The 25,020-nt window shown below is 45.8% G+C and overlaps 1 protein-coding gene across 1 annotated transcript in view; it reads right to left on the bottom strand.

Annotated features, from left to right (window-relative positions):
• Positions 1–12,398, bottom strand: part of LOC144129665 (uncharacterized) — a 59,157-nt gene extending 46,759 nt beyond the window's left edge. The window contains exons 1-2 of the mRNA XM_077663796.1: positions 12,188–12,398; positions 8,804–8,913 (exon numbers count right to left, since the gene is read on the bottom strand). Of these exons, the coding sequence (XP_077519922.1) occupies positions 8,804–8,913; positions 12,188–12,356 (279 nt within the window). The 5' untranslated portion in view covers positions 12,357–12,398. The remainder of the gene's footprint in view (positions 1–8,803; positions 8,914–12,187) is intronic.
• Between the last annotated feature and the right edge of the window lie 12,622 nt (positions 12,399–25,020).

The following is a 25,020-nucleotide window of genomic DNA, read 5'->3' on the forward strand; positions in this document are numbered from 1 at the left end:
TTCAGCTGCTGGCAACCAGGCGGGAGATCTGCCTTCAAGTTCAATCAAGATATTCCGTGCACGCCTCGCTACCGTCGACGGAGCCGGTCTGTTTTTACACTGGCCTGAGGTCAAAGTACAGCGACCAAGTTGAAAGTGAGCGTCAGCAAAGTCATGAAAATGACTGTACTGTCTATAATTCAGGATCTAGCTCAATTTGGCGCCAAGTGCCTTCACTGGCGACTGACGGCAGCCGATGGAGAACCTCATGACGGCGTCGTTTTGGTAAAGCCCAATAAATGACACTGGCAGAAGGGCGCGCAAGAAGCAGGCCTCATGTTTGGTTTTCCGTTCTTCCATGTTTTGGCGTAAAATTCAGTGTGCATGGTGAATTTTTGTGGTTTTATTTTTTACTCTCCGGAATTCGAGTATTCACAGAAAAATGACCGGGGAAGCCTCCCTGTGTTTCTTCACGATGCGAAAAACGTCTGAAGCCGCTGACACCATACAGAGAACATTACAGTATTCGCAGCGAGGCTAGCACCACATTGGATACGAACTGCATGCGCTGCTGAGCAGACAGTGTGGTAGCTCATTCCTGACCATCACCGATAAATTGCGTTAGCAAGGCATGCTTTCGACGCATGTCATAAGCACTAAACGTCGGAGTGCCTCAGGGGCCCGTATTATTTCCTCCGTCAATCCATTTAACCGTAAGGAACCTGCCGTCTGAACTCAACATATTAACACACCTTCAACTCAACATGTACTGTGCTGCACTGACTCCCCATCGGACCAGAAAATAGGACGACTATTCACACCCACGCCACTGAATATCCATCACATGCTCCATCACTAAAACAGAGCACGCCACCACGAGCGCTGCACTCACATGCATAACGGTCGGTGCACTACCAATTAACAACAGGCCCGTGATTCGCCGCTCCAACCAAAATGTGGGCTTCATACTATAGCAGGGCGGAAAAGCGGGCGAGTTCCACCGCGTGCTCTCTCGAGCGTCAAAAGTGCCCGCCGCGTTGGCTCTGTGGTTATGGTGCTCGGCTAGTGACTCGAAAGACGCGGGTTCGATCCCAGCCGCGCGGTCACAGTGCGATGGAGACGAAATGTCAGAGGCCTTTGTACTGTGCGATGTCATTGCACGTTCAAAAAGCCCAGGCGGTCGAAATTACCCGGATCCCTCCACTATGGAGTCCCTCATAGTCATAGTCGCTTTGTGACGTCAAACGCCATAAACCAAGCGTCAGAAGAATCTTCGAAAAACAGAAATTATTCGCGCACGTAAGAAACGTAACAAAAAATATTCGTTCTGTTTTTCTGCCGAACTCGGATTTTCTTTGCGCAGGCAGCTTCACTTGCAAAAGCTTCTTGAAAAAATTCCATTGATGCGTGACTTTCTCAGTTCAAAGCCTGCATGGCCGAAACTAAAATAAGGCTGTTCAGATGCGACAAGGACTCGTAATTTTGTTGCGAAAAGCCTTACGCGACATCCCAGGTTTTTAAAACGCTTTGCTAGCGCGAGAAACGAGCCCCTAATTCCCTGGGTGACTTTGCATTCGAAAAGGTGGTGGTAGTAGTGGTTTTTTTATTAAAATAATAGTAAAAAGGAAGGAAAAGATTTTTGCTAGCCCCGGCATCAGCCATCGATACTGAAGCACCTGAGCTGGGGCAGCGGAAATAAAGGATAGCAGGCAGAATGGAGAACTTTAATGAAAGAGGTGATGGGACAGGAAGAGAGGATAGGGGGAGAAGTAACATATACAAACTATGTACACAATAAGAAATTTGTCCAGCTTGTGCGCGTGATTAGTTCATTTTAGAGGAATTAAATCACACATGCGCACAGCACTGTGTTGGCTACAACTGGAGTGGGGCGTCCTGTTATTAATCGTTGAAGGTAGAACTCGCGGAGCGGCATTCTAAAGGTGATTACGTTATTGAGGGCGTTAGATACCTGCCAGATGTTTAAATCCTCTGTGCTCACCAGCGCCTCTGCTATACGGAGCGTCAGATCGCACTCCATAATGAAGCCTAATCACTTAAGATAAACTTACTGCCGCTATCTGTAGTTTATCATCAAAAACATTCGGTGGAGCTGACGACCTTCCTGCTTTCATCGCTAAGATTTGTTGCAACATCCTGGCGCCTCTAATATCAGCAAGTCAGCTTTACTGCCACATGGAAGGAGGCTCTCGTGGTTTCGACCTTTAAGCCAGGAGTGAGTACTACTGGCGGAAGCTACTGGCTCGTCCCTCTTCTGCGTTCCTCTGCTAAGGCGTTGGTAGTGATTCACGCATTCGTGTCTCTCGTTTGTCTTCAAATACACCTTTCTTGACTATGAACACGTTCTCTAACAGGTCATTTTATTGAAACTAACCTTAATTTCTTGAGCAGTGTTGCTCCTATAGTCCCTTGCCATTAGGAGGCTGACGCCGTTTATTTTGATTGCAGCAAGACTTGAGACGTACAGGAACACTGAATCGTCCTTGAAAACTTGTCGCCTTGAGGCATCCATATCTCGAGCGCTAAAGACAAGACAGAAGGAAAGCACACAAGTCACACAACCGAGAACGCTGACTGGCAACTTGATTGCGAGATCTGACACGTGCCACTTTTCCGCCGGCACTAGTTGCTTCCGTGCATGTTTTTTGTGTTTTATTTTCTTTCTGGTAGCCAGCAAGTATAAAAGCTTCCTGGCTGTCCGATAAAATTCAGTTGTCAGTCAGCGTTCTATTGTGTCACTTGTATGTTTCTTTTGTTTCGTCTTTAGCGCTGTAGTTATGAAAGTTAAAAACCAACTCGCCCAGCATATTCTACTGTGGGCCTTAAGTCATTTGTAAATCATATAGCAGCTGGCTTACTATAGCTACCCCATGCTACTTTTGTAAATCACATTGTAGCTAGTTTGCTACCGACCTAAAAACGGCAGGATAAGACGGGTGACTAATGGTGGACAAAAATTCTCGTCCTTTCAGCGTAGCATCTGGGTTTTTTTTATTGGTTTTTTGGGGAAAGGAAATGGCGCAGTATCTGTCTCATATACCGTTGGACACCTGGACCGTGCCGTAAGGGAAGGAATAAAGGAGGGAGTGAAAGAAGAAAGGGAGATAGAGATTGCGTAGTGGAGGGCTCCGGAATAATTTCGACCACCTTGGGATCTTTAACGTGCACTGACATCGCACAGCACAAGGGCGCCTTAGCGGTTGCCTCCATAAAAACGCAGCCGCCGTGGTCGGTTTCGAACCGGGGACTCCGGATCAGTAGCCGAGCGCCCTAACCACTGAGCCACCGCGGTGTCTGGGATTCCCCAGGTTCCAGAGGGATCCAACTTTTGGGCCTCTTCTGATGAACCTCTACGACCTCTACGGTGGGATTGCTCATTCGCAGACTTCGCTCTACGCTAACGACTTAAATATATTAGGATATGTCTGTTTCTCCCCGACTGCAGGTTGATCCAAGAGTATGAGCACTCCGTCCACGGGCGGTGTAAGGCACATAGGTTGAACCCAATCGCGAAAGGAAAGCAGGCTGTAATTATATCGTTCACACGCAAGAGCAATGCGATTGTGTTGTTCTACACTCTCAACAATGACGCCATTACGGGTGTAACTGTTTTCGTGACTTAGGTGTCCAGCTGGATGCCAAGTTTCAATTTTTCGCTCACATTCTGGAGTTAAAGAGCAGATGTTAGGCGTGGTGACAAGCGCTCCCAGTCTTACCCGATATATAACATGCTATGTAGCTTTCTGCCGCAGCCTTGTGCTCCCTATAGACGTTCCTCCGGTGTCTGAAGACACTATCTGCCCATCTTGCCTACTCCTCGTGAATGTGCAGAAGGCGCGTCATGGCTTTTCCTAACTGCTTGTCCGCCTTTGAAAACATTTGCAGTGCTACCCTGCGCGGCCTGGGACTAGACACTTTCGCAGAGTAGACGGCGGTCGCTGCACCTTGTTTTCCTGTACAAATACATTTATGGACACATCAACTGTGTACGCACCTAGCGTCCATGGTAGGCCTCACGAGTATGAATAGACCCAAAGACCAAGACGAGTATTTGACGTCGCTTCGTCCAACCTCAGCCCCATTGTGAGAATGATGTTTTTAACAAACAACTAATGCATTTTTAATGCCTTCGTGCCTTAGGGTTCAATAAATGAAAATGAAATGAAACTACTATATGGGATGGCATCTCACCTAGAATGTGTTTCATGGGACGTTAATTGCTTTCAAGCTAGGCTTGCAGAGTCTACTGGGCTTCAGCATTTGTTCACTTTTTCCAAGTCGTTCCGTTAATTTCTTCTTTACTCTATGCATATCTGTCTTTAGGTTCTTGGTACGGTGTGCTGGCGTGGCTTGTTAAATTTGTGCACACCGGAAAAATAAAAAGCTATAAGTTCCGTCTCACTAATTCTCGGTTTGGCTTGTGCGGGTTTAACATCCCGAATCGACTGAGGCTATCAGGGACGCCGTAGAGAAAGGCTCCAGAATTTACCACCCTGGGTTCTTTAACGTGCACTGTCATCGCACAGTACACGGGCCTCTAGAATTTCGCCTCCATCGAAATTCGACCTCCGCGGCCGCGATCGAACCCCCATCTTTCGGGTGAGCAGCTGAGTGCCATAACCACTGAGCCACCGTGGCGGCTACTAACTGCCGACACCAGTCAGAGCTACCAGAATGTTGGCGTAAATCACAAACTTGGACAAAGAGAAGTCCTATTGTCGAAACGTTGGAAAGCGTTCTGAGGGCTTCCCCTCCCTTGTTCAATTTGGGATCACACTTGGGCTTATACATATGGCGCATTATGTGTACAAATTATATGGCACCAAACAGCCCCACCGGGCACACACAGAGGTTCACAAAGCAAGAAAAGCAGAAATCAGAGTCACACAAGCGTGACATGTACACGCACTGCGCTGCACATGTAAAGCTTTCTCCGTCAGTATTCCGTAAATCTCACTCTCACCTACGGGGTAGCGCTAGTGGCTCTTGCCCGTTGAGCAAAGCTACCGGCCTTAATTATGAAGTTACCACTGTAGAAACATGGTTACTCTACCTAACACCCCGCGGCTGGAGGTATGTGTATTTTAAACGCCATTTTATTCACAATCTGTGTCAGTTATATTCTGTGACTTTATATCAGAGCTAAGGGAACGGTTACTAACCAGGTACTGACTTAGTGGCCATAGGTAGTAAAGAAGGTATGAATGGCTTACTTTTACTAACTTGAAGAGGATAGTAAATGGTAAAGTAATAAACCACAGCCAGAGTTAGTGACTGCTTTACTTGCTACCATTTTACTACCCTTTTAACGCGACAGCGTTAAGGAGCTCGGGCCGCAGAAAAGCCAGAATCATCGGCCGTGAGCGAAAAATCCCTCCTCCTCCTCCTCGCAATGTACGCCCGTGCCCCAACAGAGAGCGCGCGACGGCAGCGCAAGGAAAGGAATAAGGGACGCCTGTCACATATTTCGCCGGACAACCCGGATCGCGCCGCAAGGGAAAGAAAATGAAATGAAAATTGGTTTTAAGGAAAGGAAATGAGGCCGCCTCACATATCTCTGTGGACACCCGAACCGCCCCGTAAGGAAAGGAAAATGAAATGAAAATTGATTTTAAGGAAAGGAAGTGACGCGTCTGACGTATCTCTCGTTCGGGCGCAGAGGGGCCGTGCGGGCGCGCGGGAATCACGGGGTGAGTGGCGAACAACGCAGCGCACATTCAAAGCGCGTTCACCACGAAGCTTGCGGCTTGCTGCCCGTCCGTTCGGTGCGGAAGCTATGCTGGCGTTCGTGGCATCGGGTTTGTCGAGAACGATGTCCCGACGAACGACGACTGCTACGTGAGTCCGCGCGTTTTGGCAAGGCGCCTGGCAGCGCTTCTACGTGGTTTGCCGCTCCGCGCGTCCGTTTCACCGTACGTAGCAGAGCGATTTGTCTAACGGGCAAGGCGTTGCGCCGAACTAGCGATATGGCGTTCCGTGGAGTCCCTGGCAGTGCCGCAACACAGTGTCGTGTTCCACTTTTAAAGGCGAAGCTTAAGCGTCCTTTATTTTTTTAAGTGTTATGGCCACATCTTAAGTGTTGTATTCCCTGCCCCAAGCAGTAAAGACGGGATGCTGATCACTGCTTAGCCGTGGGCTTCTGTGGCTTAATTGTCCCACTCATCCCAAATGGCTGCTACTTTCTCGGAGACACGTTCATAGCCGGTGTCCCTGCGGACCTTTAAACCGCTTCTTAACCACTTAGAGCGCAGGAGCCATGCCCCTGAATGCGTCCCACTCCTGGCCCAGCTCCGAAAGAACGGCGCCTCATGACTACTGATGGAGCTTCTGGGCCTATCGCCCACCCCTGTCTGTCATGCAGCTGAGCCTTCAGCACACACACACACCTGACACACACCTGACAACAGCCAGCTTGCCTGGAATGGTCTCCACGAAGCGCCACACTCCGTCATCAGGTAGGAGCCGTCTACAGCGAAAACCTCGCGGATTGTCATCTACAAGGTCGGCTGCGTTTTGTACAGCGGAAGCTCTGCTGCAGCGGCCTGGCCGTGCACAGGTAGTGCAGTCTGCCTACTCCTCCACCGTGGTCGAACTAGCTTATTTTGTGGCTGCATCGAGCCAAAACACACGCTGTTTCAAGAAGCTTGCAGGGAAAGCAACTTCTACAGAGCATAGCTCTTCGAAGTCGCCAAAATTTGGCGGGCTTAAGGTATTGCGTTTCTGAGTTTCTGGAAACTGATATCGCTATTACTTAATTACGGTGCGCTGCACGCCTCTCAATAACTAAGGAGCCTAACAGTAATAGTGAAAAAGTTAACTATTCAATATTACTTGGCCAGCCTACTAGTTGGCATGTCCTAGTTGTTTCACGATGTGCTACACCACTGACAATGCTATGCGGAAAAAAAGCACTCTTCTAACTCAAAAAGCATATTTTAGTGAGCGAACTGCTCACCATGGCCGGTGACAGAAAAATTAATGATTGGCCGCTCGGGACGACCAACCTGAGCCGAACAAGGCCCACTGGAGCACCTTACGCACTGATTCGAATGTTGTAAACGTTATCTTGCATTACTTTTTAGTGTTACTGACGCAGGCACCCATAGATATTCATTTCACTTTACGCGGTGCGCATGCCGAATGCCATCGATGGTACACTCGTAGTCATTGTTTTTTCGCGCCTGGCTGTAAGACCGCAATAAGAACAGTGAAAAAAAATACGTATAAACCTGAATAATTTTCCCGCCTGTCGCCGATCCCCGGGCTGATGCCCTAATTCGCAAATTCCGTTTTACTTGGTCGCGTGGTGCGACCTTGCGACACTCGCAGACGCGAATGGATCGTCACTACACAGCTTGCCTGCGTGGCAGGAAAGTGTGGAGAGATTGTGGGTTGCCGACGCCTGCCCGATCGTTACTATGACGTCTACGGTGCGCCCGTCGCGATAATGCGCTGTCTGTGTGTGGATGCTTACCTTCTTTGTGCTCTGTGGTAGCAGAGCGCAACACACTAAGGGAGATGCACACAACTGGGGCTGACATAAACATTACCTTTTTTACTCGAAGCACGCGCACTCAAATGCCATCAAACACGTGGAACATCATCACAAGAATCAAATGCTTCAATACCAAAAAAGAAAACAAAAATTTGCTGCGGTTTAACTACTGCTGTGGCTGAACCTGGTCAGAGAGAGAAAGCTGTGGCGTGAACGCTGCGGCCTATTGCTGCAGTGCCACGTGTCTGCCACAACGTTGTAAGCGCTAATGAATGCAGCCCACACCTCTCTCTCACCACCGCCACGCACCTCAAAGCGCGATTGAGGCGTTCATTGTCTCAGGGAGCCAGATATACGCCTTAATTTCCTCAAAATCATCGGAGTCTATCTAGAACGTTGTCAATTATACTCCAACGGCAATGAACACAATGAACGCCGACGGCCTATAGAAATAGAGGCGAGCGCTCGGTTTCAGCGGCGGCGGCTGAGTGGCGTCATATATAGCTGTCGCGCGGTTTCTCCTCGGTTCGAGGTAAAACTCGGGTACACGGCGAAGAAGCTACGGAGGGCAGTAGTAAAGCTTTCGCTTTAAAAATGTCAGTCGATTTAGGTAATTAGGCCAAATGCGGATATGTGCTTTAGTAAGACGTTAATTGTCGGTTGGAGGTATACGACCTATTAGTTTGTACGAGGCTGCCGCCTAAATACCAGCCCAACTTGTTCCGCTTAGCTCTGCGCAAGAATAATTTGAAAAAGCATTTTCCTCCGCTGCTGCTCATTCCGCTTAGCTCGACGCGCATAGGGGCGATGCCGCCTAATTAGCGCCCCATGTTTTCTCCTGGCTACCACCGGCGACACCTTGGCAAGTAAGCCACCCCGTGGGCAGATAAGCAGTGGAACAAAGCAGGTACTATGGCAGGTCTTGCCATCGGTGGGTCTTGGGTTGGGTTGCGACCCAGGTTGCTCTTCCCGAGCAGCCGCTCACGAATAAATGGGCTGCCGCCTGACACGGTTGGCAGGTTAGGCGGCCTGCCACTAAACCGGCTTCGGACAAACAGACTGACAAACACACAACGCCAAAATGCGGGTAATGGCCACTATAAATGCTAGCACACTAAACTAAAAAGTGACCAGCACCGAATCAACCAGGGCCAGTTTAGTTCAGTTCTTGAGATCTTTCGAGTGCAGCGTTCCTTTAAGCTGACGCGTAACTGCATAGACCATATTTTTTGTGCCCGTGTCGCGCTGCGTTTTCGTCCAGCATGAATCCGTGACAATTCGCCCAGTTTTTCATCCTCGTGATCTTACCTGGGCCCGCAGCTGTTGGTGTGCCCTGACGCACACAGACTTCTTAAGGTAATACTTGAACGAGGGTCCAAGCATGTTTGACTCTCTGCGGCCCTGGAGACGAATTTTTCCTGCAAGGATTATTAATGAACAAACCAGTGAGCAACGTTCACAAAATTATGCTGCCCTCTCTGCCTGCTCTAGGCAGTCGCCAAAGGTTCCCTGCTCTTCTGGCTGAAGAGTACCCTCCGGAGGTGCATTTTGAGCCCCCATGGACAGGTAATTTAGAACCCCGAGGTTATTACGAAAATCAAGCTAGTTGTTTTCAATGCTGCGTTCTTACCAGAACCATTATAGAGTAGAGATCAGGGTGCGAGCTTCCACTGTGGCGTTAACTGATAATTTGGTTTATTAAGCATTAGGGGAGCATTTCGTTCCCGGTCATTGCATAGTAGTTTGATCTAACTTCTGTAATTATTGTGACAAATCTCTCATTAGTCTACATTAATTTGCGTACTCTCTATGAAAGGCGAACTTCAAAAAGGCTATATACTGTGCCAGGGCAGCACAGCCTCTCATATCTTATTGCTCCTGTTCATTCCACTCCTCTAGCAGTAGTAATAAGAGCTGACAGCATGAATGAACGGGGCAGTCAGCGCGCCTCGCCCATTTCGGCACCGTAGGCACGAGGATTATTTCGTTGCTGCCACCTACTATCTCCACATTCGGGTCACAACTTTGTTCACCTCTTTCCTTCGATTCAGAGCTGCAGTTTTCTGACAGCACTGTGAACCTAAGAAAAGGAACAGCGCCAAAGCATGCAACCACACACGAAGAAGGACAAGACACAAGCGCTGTGTCTTGTCCTTCTTCGTGTGTGGTTGCATGCTTTGGCGCTGTTCCTTCTCCTAGGTTCAAAATGCGACAACTAGCCCAAAAAAACTTTTACTGACAGCACTGTTACGTGGAAATTGTACCTGATGGAAACCAGGTTTCATCAGCTTCGCGTCGTCTGTTTGCATTTGGGCATTCGGCTAAGGACAGAACACGTGTCACAGGGACTCATCTCAACCGGGGCTTGGGGCATAGGCCTACGGTTTGATAATTGTCATAACTGTCATTTCAACTTCGCAGCTGTCGTTTCGCAAATCTTGCCGCCACACATTCCTCAATCACCAAACCTATCTCAATGGGGCTCTGAAGTACTCAAACACTGCAGCAAAGATTCCGCAGATAACCTAGCAAAGCAACTACAAAAAGCAGTTTGAACATCAGTCTGATCATGAAAATTTCTTAAAAAAGGACGTGCAAAGGCGTGCGTCCAGCCACAAAACGTCTTCCCGAATCCTGTCAGATCTGAACGTGCTCTCCAGACATACATCACTTCAGCTCAAGCTACGGTCCTTAAATTTCAGAGCCGGTATGCGAGACATGGGATTCGGTCTATAGTGTAGAACGATTTCAGCATGATAAAGAAGATGAAAAGAGGTGAACATTCGAGGCAGGACCGGTGCTGCCCATTTTGTCGCCGTCACGCTTTTCGCAATGCAGTCACTCTACACTGTGAATCACAACGAACAAGCTACGGACCAGGGAAGTGCAATCAAGGGGTGCTTATGCTTCATCACTTCGCAGATATTAAGACCCAGGCAAGGCTCCGCAGAATTTCGGTATCGTTGCTTAGCTTTCCGACTCCTTAAATGCAGGAAACTTTTCGTGAGCAGCGTGGTACGAGGAACGTAAACATTACATTTGGTACGTCGGTGTTTAATGAACAGGTGTTACTGAAAGAGGTGGTTCGAATTTCAAGTGGCGCAAGAACTAAACAGAACACGGATGTGGCGAAGAGCTGTCCGCTATCCCGCTACCTGACAGCAGTTCAGCAGGCACACCAACGTGTCAGCGTTTTAGCAGCGCCTTGCAGCGGTATCACAGGCGGGCTTAGCTTCAGGCTCTGGACGCTAACGCTACACGATTAGGGGAAGCATGTTCGTTTCTTCTGTCTGTCTGTCTACCCGTGGTACAGCAGTGGAACGGGGAGTCCACCTCTTTGGACTCATCTACTGCCTGCCTGCCTGCCTGCCTGCCTGCCTGCCTGCCTGCCTGCCTGCCTGCCTGCCCGCCTGCCCGCCTGCCCGCCCGCCTGCCCGCCCGCCCGCCTGCCCGCCTGCCCGCCTGCCTGCCCGCCTGCCCGCCTGCCCGCCTGCGTGCCTGCGTGCCTGCGTGCCTGCGTGCCTGCGTGCGTGCCTCGTGCCTGCGTGCCTGCCTGCCCGCCTGCCCGCCCGCCCGTCCGTCCGTCCGTCCGTCCGTCCGTCCGTCCGTCCGTCCGTCCGTCCGTCCGTCTGTCTGTCTGTCTGTCTGTCTGTCTGTCTGTCTGTCTGTCTGTCTGTCTGTCTGTCTGTCTGTCTGTCTGTCTGTCTGTCTCACTCTGTGCGTGTGTGTGTGTGTGCGTGTGTGTGTGTGTGTGTGTGTGTGTGTGTGTGTGTGTGTGTGTGTGTGTGTGTGTGTGTGTGTGTGTGTGTGTGTGTGTGTGTGTGTGTGTGTGTGTGCATGTGTGCGTGGGCGTGTGTGTGTGTGCGTGTGTGTGTCCTTTGGTGCGGTGCCTGTTAGGCGTCTACACAATTCATGAAAGGGCTTTAAGCCAGTGGCTTTCTACTCAATTAGAGCGATGGAAATAACTTTAAAGACATTTTTCTGCTCCGCATCATAAGAAAATGGACTATTACCTTGAATATTTCCATAACTGTTCCTTACAATATTCGAATATTCAAAATATATGAATGCTGAACATTCCAGAGTGACAAAGCACACTTGAAATTTCTAGGGGAGATTCGCCTTATGAATCGTAGGTGAATACACATTCAGCAACTGCCGATAGGTAATACTGTAGGGCGAATCCCGCTTTTGCACAAACAGCACCATCACCACCACCGTAGTACAATGCAGCTTGAGTCAAAATACTTCAGCACCCCTCAGCACAGCGACGTCCCCTACTGCAGTGCACATATTTGCCCCAAATTTAACCGATGTAATGCGCCCCTCATTGGCGATGGTCTTCGGCCAGAACCTGAAGTGAAGAAATGCCACTGCGGCAGCACAAATAGCTGCTTTAGACAAACTCTTTCTCTCTACCTATTCGCGCCATGTACTCGCCGCGAGCGGCGCTAAATGTCGCACGCATATCCGTTTAGTGGCACGTATGCGTTTAAATTAAATCTGAGCTATTGCAACCTAGCGAGGCTAGTGTCCTCGAAAGGATGTGTCCGGAAATTCGGGGATTATTGATATGCGAACACTGAATAGTAGGTGAAGTCCGTACTATGGCGTGCTAATTGATAACAGAAAAAAACCAGCCTTAGACAATGTCGCCCTCCACAAGAACAGCAAAGCGAAGCGGACACTTACCTTCTAAGTCTCCATCTTCCACTTGCTCTTCTTCCAACCCGGGATTTGGACGCCTTTCAACTACCTGCTGCTGCCTTTGTAGTCGACGCGCTGCCCAAATGATTGGTACTAGCGCCTGTTGAATAAGTTTCCTTTTAACAAATCCTCGGATCCTGCTGAGCTTAAACATTCTCGACAAACCGCTGCTGGCTGCCCAACCGAAGCTCGTGGGGCATGCCTGCTCGAGGATCGGTCTTAAATACTTCCTCTTCCCCTAACATGCTTCTCCCGACGACGATGAAGATGAATAGATCTTAGAACGCCCTAAATTTTCTGAATAAATTAACTGCGATTCACTCGATGCATTAGAAGTTTTATTCTTTTTCATTTACGTGAGCGTCACGAATTACTGCCCCAGAATAGTCTGACTTTATTGTGTAGACTTGCATTATTTTTTCTAAACAAGACACTCGCCGATCTAGAAAGACTTCGCTTGCACATAATATTTTTAGATGACGGAGGCCAACAGTCACCGAAACCAAGGAGCATAGAAAATGTCCAGTTTTAATTTGTAGCCTTCATCAGTGGGAGATTAATTAAAACAGAAGAAAAACAACCGCATGCCGCCGGTGGGATCCAACCCTACAAATTTCGCGTCCTGTGCTCTACCAACTGAGCTGCGGCGACAGCTGTCCAATCTTCTGCGTTCGGGGGTATTTATGTGTAGTGTAACCGAACCTTGAGAGTATTCACAGGCGCCACCCTCGTCCAAAGCGGCCGCCAGGCGTAGTAAGTCCTGCTCTATTACCGCGAGTGCCACGTAGGACGGAAAATGTTGATTGCCATCTTATGTCACCTACGGCATCAAGATTGCCAGATTCTAGGCCCTCGTTAAACCATTAAGCAGACAAGGAAATGGAAAGGAGTACACGATATGGCATGCATCACGGAAGCCAACAGTCACCGAATCCAAGGAGAATAGAGGCTTTATTTTTTTAATTTGTGTTTTTCATTGATGTGAGATTAATAAAAGCAGAAGAAAAAGCAACCACATGTCACTGGTGAGATCCGAACCCGACGGCACGCGTTTGTTTTGTAGGGACAGCTACATTACGATAGCATTTGGAGCCTTCAGCGTGGCGACGCCGTAGCGGTGGCGGCGATGCCACGCCGTGGCTGTGACGCCACGCTGTCACGGGGTTGGCCAAGTGGTGCGGAGCAGCTGCCGGCGGTGCGGCGCCGTGGCTGATCACATGGTTCGTCACGTGGCCAAGTTCCACTTAGCCAGCTATAGCTATCGCGTCACTCCAAGTTTAACCAGAGGTAAACAACTGCCAATTATTTGCTTCGCCTTTTTCTAAAGGGGCTGTGAAGGAGGCTCTAATAAAGTTTCGGCACGCTTGGGATATTTAGGCACGCCGCTTAGCCAATAGTGCCCAGCGAAAATTTTTTAAGTGCGCTTTATAGAAGCTCAGTTGTCTGTAGTTAAAGTTTGAATTTCAGCGTCTTCGCGCCTTTCTCTCTCCTCTCGTTATGTTTTGCACGCTAGAAGGTAGGCGCTCCCTCCCGACCCCCCTCTGGGAGCGGAGCTTCCCTACCCGCCGGATATAAGCAGCTTATTGGCCGCGACCATGGTAGCTGCCTGACGTCTGAAAGAATCTAACCAATGGCCACCTCTCACGTTGTCTACGCAGATGCGGAGACGGAGGATGGTGCGAGCATGAAAAAGTCGCCGGGAAGGGCTCGCCAACTTCGACGCGTGATTGTGGATCGTCTGCTGCGTGTAGAAGAGTATTATTTGGCTCCGGTTTTCATGGCAACGCAGTGCAGTGATTAAGTGAATTAATGTGCTCTCCTCGGAAGGTGTTTCAGAGCCTCTTTAATCTCCAATTCATGAAAACTACAAATAAAAAATGACAGGATGCAGTTATGCCTGCTTAGGAGCTTAAATGCGAAATCCTTTTCCTTTCCTCTTTCTCCCTCCAATTTTCTTTATAGCTTTCTTTATTTTTCAAAATTTCAAATTTTTTTTTCACTTTTTAAAATGTACGTTTTTTGGTGTTTATTTTAGCTATTCTTTTGTTTTTATTATGTTGGTTTTGTTTTTATTTTGTACATTTATATAGTTTTTACCTTTTTATTTGTTTTTTATTTCATTTCGCACATGTTGCTTCTTAAATATTGCTTAATCAACTTTCTTCAACTTTCCGTCCACGCCACTCATGAACCAACAGACTTAGGCCTTTAAAAAAACATCCCCCATGCTGCTTGGTTTCGGTGACTGTTGCCTTCCGTCAAGTACGTCATAACGAGCACCTCTTTCCATTCCCTTGTCTGCATAATATCTTTAGGCATTTTGAACAGTATTTGAAAAGGCAGGATGGCCCTACTTTTGTTGGTTTCAGTCCTGAGTGCTCCATGTCGTATAGTCTTGTCATGCTAGAAAGCCGGCTTTTATTAGCAAGGCGCAGTGCCTGCAGTATGCTTATTTGGTGGCTCTTGGTACTGCCCAGAGGGGTAACAGTTTTGAGCAGGAATTATTGTCTGGTAATCTCGGCGATCTTTGCTGCTCAAAAACTGGCAATTTGAAAAATTGCTATATATAGGAGCCTCGAAAAAAAAGTAAATATTTTCAGAAGCAAACAGCGTGCCGCGGCGGACTTCAATAATCATGAAAATAATGCTAAATATTGTATAATTGAGCTAAAATTTACGATTTCTTAGAGCTGTCGGTTAGGTCAATGGAAAGTGCGTAACCGTTGAGAACGATTTCGTACCTGTTTTCAAAGACGAAGTTCTCTGAAGCCGTGGAGGGCGAGGTAATCAGGCGAGGTAATCCGTTTCTCCTTGTGCCTTTGCACCTTTTTTTCTTGTGTGCATAACGCACGCGGTGACTTTCTAAATCTCAGGTAATGTCTACGCAGTCTACCGGCCAGGGAAGGTCCCCCTGGTCGGCTTCCCTACCGCCTCATGAGATGTGTCTGGAAGCTTTTCAACGCTCCGGCGTCCGCAGCATTCCTGTGGCGCTGGTTCCAAAGGATGGTGGTTCTATCAAATATAACAATCCAGGGCCTGTTCGAGCTGCTCTCCAGGCGGCCACTTCCCTATATGAGGCAATCACTGAGGTAAGGCAGTTTAGACGTGGCGGGATTCTGTGCTGTTCAGCAGACCTGTCGTCCGTAAAGAATCTTCTAAATGCTCTTCTTTTGGGTGTCGTCCGGTAAACAGCTTCATTCCGTCTCATCTGGCCTGCATAAAAGGTTTGGTTCGCGGTGTAGACTCTTGCTTGTCTCCACTTTAGACCCTCGACCTTCTCTCTGCAACAGGTGTTGTTGCTGCGTATCGCTGTAGCCGGGAGGTGAACAATGAGCGGGTGCCAACGGAAACGGTTATTGCCACTTTTGCGGGTACTGCCTGCCCCTCAGAAATAAAAGCATGGCCCCTAATCTTCCGTGTAGGTCCCCTTCCGTCTAAGCTACTGCAGTGCAGCAATTGCTGGCAATATCGCCATAGTGCTCGTGGCTGCAAGTAAACCTTGCGCTGTTGCAAATGCGGCAATGACCATCCATCAAATGTTTGGTCTGATCAAAACGAGAAGTGTTTACTTTGTGATGGATCTCATGCTGCAAAGTCCATGAATTGTCCTTCTCGGAATAATTAATTGCAAATTCTAGACATAACCGACCACCAACGCTGTTCGCAGCGCGAGGCAATATTAGAAATTAAAGACAGAGCTCACGGCTATGCAGGTGTGTCACCTCGTTCAGGAGTGACACTAAATTCGTCTATCTCTCAGGGAATAGTGACTGCTGGGGAAACACCTATGGCTAAGATGGTTGACAGGATAGTGTCCACTGTCACAGAGTGCATATCTAATGCTCTGACAACGCAGATTACCCAGGTCATGCAAATTGGAATGACTTCTGCCATGTCAGCCATGTCTTCGTTAATGACCCAACATTCCTTGCCTGAACAGTCTCAGCCCCAACAACAAGTTACTGCTGTTTCTTCACTTCCTCGGTACACTAATTAAGATAATGCTCAAATTATTCATAATGCAGAGATGGCGGATTCAGATACGTGAATCCTCAAACGCAGTGGATCCCCCATGTCTAACCCTCCTTCTCCACAACCTCAGCCGAAACCAAAGAAGCAACATATTGGCTTTAAGCCAAAAAACTATTTTAGGGCAGGCAGTTGCTGCTGCACGGATTTCTCAACTATAGGGGTGTTAAGAGTTCTCCATTGGAACTGTCGGTCCCTTCTTTCAGCTTCAACAGACTTACTGTACCTTATATCTCAACATAATCCAGACAAAATTATTTTACAAGAAACTTGGCTTACATCTGAAAAACACTTACATTTGCGAAATTATTTTTCATTTCGACAAGATCGTCAGTCAAGAGGAGGAGGCTTACTCACACTAGTTTCTTCAAACTTTTGTCACAGGGCTAAGATTACTTTTCAGTCCTCTGCTATAGACTGTGAGTTATTGGCTTTAGAGTTTGAAATTCCAGGGTGCTATCTGTTTTTACTGTAAATGTTTATTTTTCTTGTGGTGTGCAGGATACCAGGCTGCTAGATCTTCTGCTCCTTAATTGTCAGAAGTCAGTTCTCTTGGCCGGTGACTTTAATTCTCATGTGTCGCGGGACTTTAAGACAGGTTTCTGTGGTAAGTGCATTTGGGATTGGGTTACTGATAACATTTCGTGTATGAATTCAGGTTCGGCCCCATTTCTCCGCGCACAAATTTGATCTGTGTTGGATTTCACTTTCACCAGCCCTTGTGTTCCTGTACTCAACTGGTCGACTGTGAATTGTGGAACATCTAGCAATCGCATACTTCTCGTTTTTGATGTTAATTGCCGCTTAACTCTGGTGTGCTCTTCATTGAGGTCATATATAAACTATGACCAGTTTCAGTCCTTTTTGCGCTCCACCCTTGCTTCAGCGGTAAATTCTGCTAAAGAGAATACAGAAAAATGCATATGTTTGACAATTGAGGAATGCCGAAAGAAGTCCGAATTTTTGGTACGTACATCAAGAGGGAACACTTCAGCTAGATAGTGAAATACAGATTGCTCGCGGGATTAGAGACGCAGAAAGGCTGCATGGAAGAAGATCCTACACAATCAGTGCCCAAAAAATTGGCATGATTATAAGTTCATTGCGGCTACTTTTAAACGCACAATCTCACAAGCGAAAGAAGATTATGAATCCAATCATTTTGATTTCCTATCAAAATCAGGAAATCGCGCACTTTTCTGATTGTTAAGATCGTGGAAAAAGATCCTGGTTTCAGAAAATCCACTCTCATGTGTTTTGACCCCGCAAGAAGCAATAGATACAGTTGAGAAAATTGCCAAAAGATTAGAGCAGCGTTTCGCCTCTGTACTTCCTTTGCGCTCCACGTTTGTTGCGTCAGTGGACCAGTTTCCGCATGTCCCACTTATTACCATTCCCGAGCTTTCCCCGATAGTGTTGAGGTTATTAACTGCTGCTCCTGGCCCTGATAAGGTAACATCAAAAATGTTAAGGACCCTCTTTGAGGAGTCCCCTACCTCTTTATTGCAGCTGGTTAATTTTTCAATCAAACATGCATGAATTCCTCCCGAGTGGAAAACCTCAAAAGTGATCCCTTTACCTAAAAACAATTGTGGTGGCTATTATCTGGATATTATTAGACCCATTTCATTGACATCAAGCATAGTTAAGTTAATTGAAAGGCTCATACTCCTAGGTGTTTCGGAGTTTGTGGACCGCAATAATATACTTAGTCTCCGTCAAAATGGTTTCCGTCAAAAATGTTTCATATGGAATGCCAACACCGATCTTGAGAGTCGTATTCGTTTTTCGCGGCACCAAAAAATGCATGCTGCTTTGGTGACATTAGATGTAGCCAAAGCTTATGACAGCGTAGAACACTACATATTATTGCAAAGATTACATACTCTGCAGTTTCCGAATTACTTGCATGGATATCTGCGTTCCTTGAAAACAGACAGTTTTTTTGTATACTAAATGGTGGGAATTCTGGAAGATATAAACTATTCAGAGGTGTTCCACAAGGGGCAGTCTTATCGCCTGTGCTATTTCATATTCTAATGAGCTCTATTCCCAGCCATCAAAACATTCGCACGTACATCTATGCGGACAGCATCGCATTTTTCACTGCTGCAGCTTACATTCAATCTCTGTATGTGCGCCTGCAATCGTACCTAAATTTGCTTGAAAGTTGGGTGTGTGACTTACGTCCCACCTCAAATGTAAACAAGTGCGCTGTACTTGCTTTTCATTTGAAAGATCCTGTTCATCTGTCTCTCAGTTACCAGCGACAAAATATTCCTCAAGTTAGATCATTAAAATATATTGGTGTCATTTATGATGACAGCCTCACATGGCGCTATCACTTTAACCATGTCGCAGCGAAAGGGGCTCGTGCTGTGGGCATGTTCGTAGATTAATTAATGCCCGGTCTGAAATGCGGAGAGATGCACTTTTGCTGATTTATGTTTTGTATGTCCGACCAATTTTAGAATTTAGATCTGTGCTGTTTTCTGGTACGGCTGGTTACAAAATTCGCCCGCTCGTTCTTTTGGAGCGGGCAGCGCTTCGGTTGTGGCTTGCCCCCCCCCCCCCCCCCCCAAATTCGTGGCCAATAATGTGCGTTATCTTGAAGCCTGCATCATCCAGATTTCAATTCCTAACAGTTAAGACGCACCTAAGAATATATGAATCAGGTTTATAGCGCTCCTTGTCTGTTTTTTGTTGCCAGCCGATTTCCTTTTTTGGTGTCCACTGGCCTAGATTTTATACCCTGCAGGTAGTTAAGGTTTCAAAATTTGCTTGATCCTTTAAACATTCTGTTGTATAACATCCTTGGGAAAAAAACAGTGGGTCCTCTGTAGAAATAGTCGGTGATGACATTTTCCCGAAAAACGCTAAGCATTTACCACCCCGCATTTTAAATTGATTACTTGAAGACCATATACAAAGCCCACCTATTTGCTTAACGATAGCTACTGACGCTTCCTAATTGGATGAAAAGGCAGCGGCAGGAATATATTGCCCGCTTCTAGATTGGTCTTTTTCTATGTAGCCTCGCGACTACACCCAATTTTCCAAGCGGAGTTTCTGGCGGTGGTGCTTGCTTCTGGCGGTGGTGCTTGGCGGTGGTGCTTTCTTTTCAGTGGCTCTCTATACAGACTCTCATTCTTTGTGTTCATCCCTTGCTTCTGCAGTACATTCGCCAATCCTAAACACTTTCCATTCATTACTCGCTCCGCATTTGAGCCTTGTTCAGATGATATGGGAGCCAGGTCATAGCGGTGTGACTTCCAATGAAGTTACGGACTGCCTGGCAAAGCCGTCCCTCAATGGCCCTGTGCTACCTATCGTTCCTGCTACAGCGTACATTACAGCAGCGAGGTTTCGAAGACAGAATTTGTTAAGAATGACAGCTGGATCTCTTTTAAGATGTGATGATTACCTGCACCTGAGGTATTCGTGGAGCAGGCAGTCATGCCATTCACGGCAGCTTGAGATATCTCCATCAAGGCTCCGCTGCCGGAACCCACCCTTAAATTTTTATTTGCACAGGTCTGGGTTGGCGCTTAATCCCGTCTGTGTATTATGTGGTGAGCACAAAACCATCGATCAATTTTTGTTGTTTTGTCGCCGATACACCATGATCAGAAGACGGCGTTTAGAGAAACTGCTACAACAGCTTGGCCTTTGTTTGAGAAGCCCAGTCATATTGTCGTTTGGAGCCACCATACTTGGGTAGAGCCACAAGTCTGTTTTTACCGCCATCCAAAACTTTTCAATGGAATAAAATCGGCTACCTTGGTAACTTTTTAATTTTTTCAATATTGTTTTTATTCTTACAATTATCATTATAATTTAACCACTCGGCTATAAACAAGTCTCGATCTCCTGCGTGCGTTATGAATTTCTCGTTTCATTTCGTTGTTCTTTTTTGTTTACTTCTTCCTTCCTTAGCATTCATTCTATTTTCATCCCGGAAATATTTACCTGAAAAACACTCGGTGGCCCCAGTTCTTGGCCAGTACCCCTATGTGATCATGTCCCATTATATGAGGGCAACAGCAACAACAACAATCAGGTGCTTTTTTTCCCACAAATCCGATATACAGAGCAATAGCTGTACGCATGAAATCCTGTGTAACCACGGCATCCGCTTGCGACGTGTTGCAGTGCCTTCGGTTCCCAATTCGACCCATAAACCCAAGTGTATCGCGGCATGCGCTTTCTCTTTGTCGCTTTTAACAAGAAAAAAAACGTAAACATTGTCACTATACGTGGCCGTCGTTTTTGAGAGCGGTGAAGCGATTGAAAGTGCATACCACGGTGCAATAACACCGACTGTTGAAATAGAGCGCTGCAAGGCTTGGAGCATGTCACCAGTTGACGCTGTGTTGGCAATTCACTTATGGTGTCTTCGGCTTACAAAATTTGCTTTTGTGATTCTTTAGAAAGTTTTTAAAATTTACTCAATAGAATGTAATTTGTTTCTTTTAGATCTTTACGCAGTTTTTGCCCAGAGTTTCATTGTCTAATTGGCCACCGCATTGTTATAGGAACACGGTTAGCATCCTTTAAAAGAAAGACTGTAAAGTATTGCTTTAGAAATTCCTTGAAGAGTCTGTTTAGAAACCCTTCTGAGTACACTCGTTTCATTGTAATGTGCTCGTTTTGAATCTTTATAAAATTTGGGTACAGTGTTTCAATAGCTATTTGACCACCAGATGGTTACAGGAGTATGGCTAATGTCCTTTAAAAATATACTCTAATGACTTGCTTTAGAAACTTCTTGAGAAATTGTTTAGAAATCCTTTTGAGTGTACTCCTTTGATTGCAATGCGCTGCTTTTAAATCTATAAAGAGTTTGGGTACAGTTTTTCAAAAACTATCTGGCCATCGCATGGTTATTGGAACACGGCTAACGTCCTTTAAAAGAAGCACTGTTATGACTTGCTTTAGAGTCTCCCTGAGGAGTTTGTTTAGAAACCTTTTTGAATGCCCTCGTTTCATTGTAATTAGCTTGCTTTGAATGTGTATAGAATTTGAGTACAGTGTTTCAATAACTAATTGGCCACCACATTGTTGCAGAGGCACGGCTAATGTCCTTTAAAAGAAGCACTGTAACAACTCTATTTTGCAGCTAGTTAAAGGAATTTTAAAGAAATTCATTTGAATCTATTAATTTCATGGCAATGTGATGTTTTGTTCCTGTATAAGATTTCAGTATTGAGTTCCAATAACTAAATGGCTACCACATTCCTACAGAGCTCAGCTAGCGGCTTTCAAGCGACACACTGTAATGACTCTTTTCAGAAAGCTCTTCATGAATTATTTAGGAATCCTTTTCACACTCTTTTTGTTGCAGAGTGTTACCTTTGAGTATGCGCAAATGTTCTGTAAGTCATTTGGCCACAGCATTGCTCTGGAATGAGGTTACACATTGATCTTTATTTCCTGGTGGGAAGGAAAAGAGCCCGTAAGTGCATTATGTAACAACTGATAATGCTGTAAGCATGCAAGAAATACAGAGCAGCGGCACACCATATGCAATCAAGTAACTTTATTTCCATTAGCAACATTTAGAGTAGCTTATGGAATATAATGTTTGTAACCCCTGGTGAGCCTTAGTAATTGGCAGCAATTATGATGAAAATTGGTAGGAAATGTGGCACGTGAGTAGTACCAGCACATTTTATTTTCCTTAAACCAAAATGTTCTCAAACCAACTCGATGGGAGCACATCTTAGACCTATTATTCACAAACGAACCTGAACTAGTTGAGTCAACAATAGTAGTGCCGGGAATTAGCGATCATGAGGCTGTCATATGTGAATTAAATTTAGAAATCGTGAAGGAATATTCTAAAACTCGTCGTGTCTACAATTATGAAAGGGCTAACATAACAAAAATAATCTAGCACTAGATAGTTTTTATGTTGTGTTTGAAACTATCGCTGAAGCTAACGACGTTGCAGAGCTCTGGTCATGCTTTAAAAGAAAAGTTTTCAAGCTCCGTAACCGCTTTGTTCCTTCCTGAATATTAACTCCAAAAAGAAAGAGAAGCAAAACCATGGTTCAATGTCATTAAAAAGGTTGTTAAAACGAAAGCAGAGAGCTTATAGAGCAGTAAGACAGAATCAATCTACTAATGGATTCCATAAGCTTAAATTACTAACAAATGAGGTAAAATATGCACTGAAACAGGCGAAGAAAACGTACTTTGATTCATTTCATAATAAAATCAGCCAAATCCTAAAGAACTTTGGAAATATATAAAAAGAAACAAAGAGGATAACTTATCTATTCCACCTCTTCTGGAAGCTGGAACAGAAGTCAGTGATGCTGCAGATAAAGCTGAGTGTTTCAATGCATATTTTGCCTCAGTGTTTTCTAAGAAAGCGAAAACCACCAGCGGTTCAGCCTCGCCCGTCACGATTACAGCCTCATCCTCAGAAAATCCTTTTTTTAGCTTGAATGGCATCATGATGCTACTGGACAGGTTGAGCACTGCTAAGGCTCCCGGCCCGGATGGTTTACCAAATGCGCTTCTTCGGGGGTGCTCAAGTTCAATAGCCCCATTCTTGAAAATAATATTTGAAAAATCACTGGCAGATAGTTTCCTTCCGGACGATTGGAAAGTCGCTTCAGTAGTTCCGATATACAAATCCGGCCCTCAAAATAAAGTGTCAAACTACCGTCCTATCTCACTTACCTCAGTTCCCTGCAAACTTATCGAACATATTCTGTATTCAAGTCTTATAAAACATCTTGAAACCCATGGCTTGTTAAACTCCTACAGCCCGGTTTTAGAAAAGGATTGTCGTGCGTCACGCAGCTGATCGAATTCGCCCATGACATTGCCAAAGCCTTAGATGCCAGCACCACTGTCGACTGTATCTTTTTAGACTTTCGTAAAGCTTTTGACACCGTTCCACATGATTTGCTTATACAGAAATTGTACTCTTATAATATTGATTGTCGCATAATTGCCTGGGTAAGTGAATATCTACACGCGAGACGTCAATTTGTAATGGTGCATGGAGCTGAATCTGATGTTGTTGATGTAACATCAGGCGTCCCTCAGGGTTCCGTCTTGGGACCTCTTCTTTTCTTACTGTACATAAATGATATCACTGAAAATATAGCATCACACATGAGGATGTTTGCAGACGATTGTGTCCTGTATAAAATTATAACATGTAATGCTGACCGTGATGTCCTTCAAAACGACCTTGACACTGTTCATAAGGGGTGCGGAAAATGGAAAATGAATCTCAACTTGGACAAAACAGTGTGCATGGCGTTTTCGAGGAAACGCACAAAGCTAGTACCCACATATACTATAAATAATGCAAATCTGAAAATAGTTGATGAATTTAAGTATTTAGGTGTCTATTTCACGTCATCGCTCTGCTGGCATCGGCACGTTGGTTATATAGTTGGAAAGGCCTGCAAATCCTTAGGATTTCTCCGCCGAAACACTCGTTCCTTCCCGCAAGCTACCAAAGAACTCCTTTCCAAAACTTATGTGAGGTCAGTGTTGGAGTATGCTAGCACGGTGTGGGATCCTCCTAACATAGGTGACAAAGAAAAACTTGAGAAAGTTCAGTCCTTGGCGGCTCGATGCGTACTTGGTAAGTCATGTAAACGCAACTTCAGTGCAACAATAGCAAAAAAATGTCCTCGTTTGGGAATCGCTAGAACAGCGGAGAACTAAGCTGAGGCTCAAACTCTTCCATAACATATACTACTCCCACATTGGCATTCCACGCGAAACATACATCTTCAAACCACATTACGTATCCGCACGCCTTGACCATGATTGATCAAAAAGTACGTAAATACAAGTGCAGGACGGCAGCATACAGCGACTCTTTTTTTCCAATGACCATTCGTCAATGGAACCGTTTGCCGGCCGTTGTTACTTCCATCTCATCAAATGAATCCTTTTATTCCGCTTTGAACAGTGTCACGTCATTTCATAGCTATACGGTGCGTCGTTATCTGGGCGCTGCTTCCTCGTTTCGTGCGTTCCACTGTGTGTACCTGTGTCTTCTTGTCAATGCACAGTATACCTGCGTGAAATACACGTATGAAATTGCATGTCTACTGCATGTCTACTGCGTTGGTGCTTTCTCCTAAAATACACGTTTATTGGGTGAACAACACAGTTGACTTTCTTGTTCAACAAATTCTGTACATAGATGCGTATTGCGTCAATGTTGTTATTCTTTGCTTACTTTGCGAATGCTTCGGCTACTGTTTCTCTTTTTTTGTATTTACCTGCATTTATGTGCTGTGTTACTGTATCAACCCCCCACTGTAATGCCAAATGGCGCTGTGGGTAAAAGATAAATAACAATAAAATAATAAATAAATATTAACATGTAATTTTATAATAAAATTATTTTCCACGCCACATATGCAACAAAGATCACATCTGAAAGAGAGCATGTTTTTATGAAAAAAACAGCGGAATACCGACTTAAATACTGCCTAGCCATTACCCCTTGAATGCCTCTTAGTATGAGCCTGCCTTAATTTTGATACTTCATGTCCTACGTAAGGTGCAAGGCGCTAGTTCAAGCCACAGCAAAAGGCTAGCTGCATGTTCATTCTACGAAAATTAAGTTAGAAAACACTATGTACCTTTATGTAGCATTCTGAAAGGATATCATTTACAGCTGTCCAAGGACTGTGAGCATAATAAAGAACTCAGCATGTTTCAGCGATCAAAATTTTTTTTGAAGAGCAAGTGCGAGATATGTGCAGTATTAAACTGACCTGTTAGTGAAAGAGTACAGACAATTT

The sequence above is a fragment of the Amblyomma americanum genome, chromosome 1 (genome assembly GCF_052857255.1).
Source record: "Amblyomma americanum isolate KBUSLIRL-KWMA chromosome 1, ASM5285725v1, whole genome shotgun sequence".
Lineage (NCBI taxonomy): Eukaryota > Metazoa > Arthropoda > Arachnida > Ixodida > Ixodidae > Amblyomma > Amblyomma americanum.